The 4,452-nt window shown below is 36.5% G+C and overlaps 1 protein-coding gene across 1 annotated transcript in view; it reads right to left on the bottom strand.

Moving 5' to 3' along the window:
- Positions 1–123: 123 nt before the first annotated feature.
- The window catches only part of Pino (protein pinocchio), a 51,338-nt gene continuing 47,009 nt past the window's right edge, over positions 124–4,452 (bottom strand). The window contains exons 5-6 of the mRNA XM_018031637.2: positions 3,084–3,213; positions 124–2,365 (exon numbers count right to left, since the gene is read on the bottom strand). Coding sequence (XP_017887126.1) covers positions 2,255–2,365; positions 3,084–3,213 — 241 coding nt within the window. The 3' untranslated portion in view covers positions 124–2,254. The remainder of the gene's footprint in view (positions 2,366–3,083; positions 3,214–4,452) is intronic.

Consider the following 4,452-nt stretch of genomic DNA (forward strand, 5'->3'; position numbering starts at 1 on the left):
ATTATTTTAATGTTCTGGTCATAAATAAGAATTTTACGGATTAAATAAAAATCGCTATACCAAAACGATATTTTCTAAAGCATTAAAGTAGAGGTCGTAGCCGGACTAATACTTCAGAAAATGTTCACGAGTTACAGTACTTTTAATTTAAAAATGAGCATGGACTTGATGAACATGTTCTCACATACGAAACATTACACCAGTCAATCAAAGAATACATAGATATCTTTATAAAATAAATGGCGCACGAATTAAAACAATCGCTTTTTTCTTTACGAAAAAAATATTACAAATGTTTTCAGTGTGATCGCTTAGAAAAAAGAATGAAACTGTACAAAACCTGACAAAACCACTGGCACCAATTTAAATGCTTATTCTTTCACGTGAACTACATACGTATGCGTTCAACTAAAACTAAAACCGAGTAGAAACATGTTCATTACGTACATATATGTAAGTGGAAAATAGTAAATAGAGTGACGTCTTGTTAACTATTTTTTTTTACATTATTTTCATTCGCACTTTACAACGAGATGACTGCACGTACGTACAATTATTCGAAGTTGTACGTGTTTCTCTTCGCTCTCGCGCCGTACGTGTTTGCAACATATTGTAAAAAGAAGTTTAATCAACAATAACTATTATAGTTCCTATGCTTTGATCGGTATTTCTTACGATTCTGCATCTTAGGCTAATTTTTATTTGGCTCTTGGCACTTAGCATCAACTTTTAGAAATATAATCGTAGGAAAAGATGTATCTCGTTTATGGTACACAAAGTTTTAAAATATTCTTCTATAAAACGATTAGTTAACCGTATAATTCGCGTATTTTTATCGTATACATTTGAAAAGTTCACTCAATTTAAATCAATAGCCAAATTAGTTATTTTTTTATGAAATCAATATGTCCCTCCGATTTACTGGGACTCCTAATTACAAATTTAGATAACGAGTATTTCGCACAATCTATCGATAAACATGTGTGCCATTATAAGATTTATCATTGTCATTCTTTATTTCAAAATCTTCTGAAATCCATTTTTAGTCCAAGATATCAACTTTGCGCCAAATTGGTTCTGATGAAAGAAACGTTTTTTTATTGGTTTTTTTAATCGCGTAAGATTGTGCACTTATCTTTCGAGACCAAAAACGTATCGTTCACTAATTTAAAAAAAAAGTATATATACATCTAAAAATGTAATTTTTCGATACAAGCTAAACGTGGGAATACCTAATACAGATCCGTAAAACGTAATGATATACACGCGCGCGTGCGTGCTCTTTTAACTACATATTTGTATTTCGTACTCTACTACCACTTCGCGTAAGTATTTCCTCGCTAGTCCGTGCATCGAAATATCGAAACATTTCATGGCAGCAACACGTATGTTCGTGAATATATACACGATTCGAACAACTCGATCGATGTTGATCGATCAAGCGACTATATGTAATCCTCATCGTTTCTCAATTCTACCGGTTTACTGTTTCCAATTATTTTTGAAAACAATTTCCACGACCCGATCGTATTTTTAAAATGACCAGTGATTATTGTATACTTTTCAAATGAAATGAACAATGATTCGAGATTTACAATAATACAACAACATCGAGCGTGGTATTGCATTGTCGACCCTTGATACGATGCACCATATAACCCGCTGTCACGAAAGAATATACCTGCGTAAAGAGCAGTTCTCAATTATGACGCGAATCTCTCTCTTTCTCTCTAATGCTGTCCGTATGCTGTACGTATTCGGTTATCCCACTACTTCCAAGCTGCTCGAATCGGGTATGCTCTCTCGTAACGGCGATAATAGAAAAGTCATCAACAGATCGTCAGTAGCGATAATTCCGCTTTAGTTATAATCTTTCTATTTTGCTTTTCTTTTTTTTAATTCAGGTGATGCCGCTTATTAAGTGGTCAAGGTTGACGTCCGGAAACGGCGAAAGTACGTTCCGGCTCATAATCGATACCGTTTCATCATGGTAATGCATCATCGAACAGCAGGAAGCCTTTAGGAGAGAAGAGCGGTGTTGTTCATTGTCTCAGAGATGTGATCCGGGTCCCGTCCTCGCTCCTCAGGAACATAATGTATCATCTATGCATCCAGAATCCACATTCACACGTATTTTCCGACTCGCACAATGGTGGTGGGGTGACGATATATGGATGGTGATGGATTAAGTCTTGTGCATGGTTGACGGTACACAACGACGACGTCTCTTTATACATTCGTCGGTGGACACCGTTCACGAGGTGGCTCGTAGCTTTTCCAACGCTGGTATTAACGGCTCTTCACTGGAGGGACCGCAACTGAGCCCGCATTCACCGATCCACCTTGCCTTGCCACTCGCGTGGGACTGTAAAATGTAAAAGAAAACACATTTTAATTTATTTAATATGAATTTACTTATCAATTTAAGTGAACGGTAGGATTCGTTGGAATGCGATGTGAAATTTATTTCAATTCTGTATTATCTGACGGCCGGTATAAAATGAAATTCATTTGGCAATCGATTTCCGTTGAATGAATTCAATTTGGTCGTTCGAGTCAGATGTTCGATGCTAGCAGTTAACAGTTACGCCGCTTATCGATTTCGCCAATGACATTTACAATAGCCTCGTGGTTACCACGAAGGTCATGCTAACGAGTGGCCTGTTCATGATAAGATCGAACAAACTTGCTCGAGCAAACCAGTCGATAAAGGCTATAAAGCTTAATTTCAGCTTAAAATAATCAAAGTTTTATAGCCGTCTTTCCTTAGTCGAAGATCAAGAAGTTCATTCATATGTAGATATAATACTCATGACTTAACAAAAGCTATTACATTCAACATGAAGTATTGATGATGATTAATTTTGATGATATCCATCATCAAAATGATATCAATCATAAAAATGTGAGTTAAAAATACGATCTTGATCTTTTAAAATGAGTTCCTTTTTATTTTACATTTAATGTGCTTTAATGAGTATTTGTAATCTTATATGAGGTACAGGGCCGAGGATAACGAGTCGGTCGAAGCTGTGTTTATGGGATGAAATCCTGGTTTCAATATAAAAAAAATAGGTACTTACCATGGTAAGGTCGCGTTTCCACGAGGTGCGGCAACGTCCATCGCAAAGTGGGCACGGCCGTTGAAGGGAGTATCCACCGCACTCGCTGCAGTCGAGAGAGACGTGTTCTTCGCTCCACGAAACCCCACATCTAAAAGTAAAAATAAAAATTTGTTAGTTTTCTTTTTGGCAAAATAATATCAATAAAAAATGGTCAAATTGAAAGAATATTTGTAATATTTCCTAAAATTTGTATAATAAAAGGAACAGTTATTAATACTCGTAGCTTTCGATTAGCTTCGAGGATACATTTAAAATCCAGTCAAGAAATCAATTTAATTTCATATTACCGAGAAGGTAATTTAACCGTAAAACGTAGTTCCTTGGCTACTCTATTTTTACGATCGTAAGATCACGGTGGAGTGGAGATAATTATAAAACCGATAGGCTATGGAAATGTCTTAAGTTCAATCTCGACCAGTGCTCTGCGTCACGCGAGTTCATAATTCCGTTATCTTTTTTTTTCAACATTTCTATTAAAAAAACGAAAGCTTGTGTACAATCGAACTAAGAATGCTGTAGATAAAATTTGATTATCGTAACAAGATCAATTCGAACTAAATCTACGATTTTATGATTATTCTGGCGCCAGAACCAGCGACGCAACAATCAAATTCCATTGAAACAATGGAATCCAAGAAAGACAAGGTTTAAACCGGATTTGTCCGCGACACCCAACGCGTTTAATGCACGATCAACGTTCCAAACTCATTTACACGTCACGATTCCGGATCGTGTCGGATTCTATTGTCTTGAATCCGAGTTCAATTTTGTTCGACCGTACACAGAGTTCGTTGTATCAGAATCGCGGGACAATACAAGAGTCAATAGCCCAAGGAGAGAACATAATTATTCGCCTACATATACATACATTATATGTATTAAAAACTGCGTAAAACAGGATTCAATCGGGTTAATTGTCTCTGATAGCTTTACTCTTGAATCATCTGCACAGACTTTTATCAACTTCCTTTTGTCGTGTGCGCACGAAAATGATATAGCTATATAAATTTTAACTAAGCAATAACAATTCTATCGAACTTTTTGATATGATCACGGATAGCTCGTCTGAGACAATATTGGCAATTATAGAAGTACAAACGGAAGAATGAAAATAGTGGTATGAAACGTACGTAAAGCAAGAGTTGAGTTGAGCACGAAGTTCCTCGATTGTAAGGATCGTGTCCTGGTACTGAGGATGAGATCCTTGGAGGCCATCGTCCACGCTCCCGCACGAACTATGGCAGGACAGTGAGATGTTGCTCCTGCAACCAAAAAAAGAACGGCAAAATTTAATACTGCGCCCACTGTTTTTCATCTTACTTAGAAT

The sequence above is a fragment of the Ceratina calcarata genome, unplaced genomic scaffold (assembly GCF_001652005.2).
Source record: "Ceratina calcarata isolate Rehan_Ccalc_2016 unplaced genomic scaffold, ASM165200v1 scaffold554.2, whole genome shotgun sequence".
Classification (NCBI taxonomy): Eukaryota; Metazoa; Arthropoda; class Insecta; order Hymenoptera; family Apidae; genus Ceratina; species Ceratina calcarata.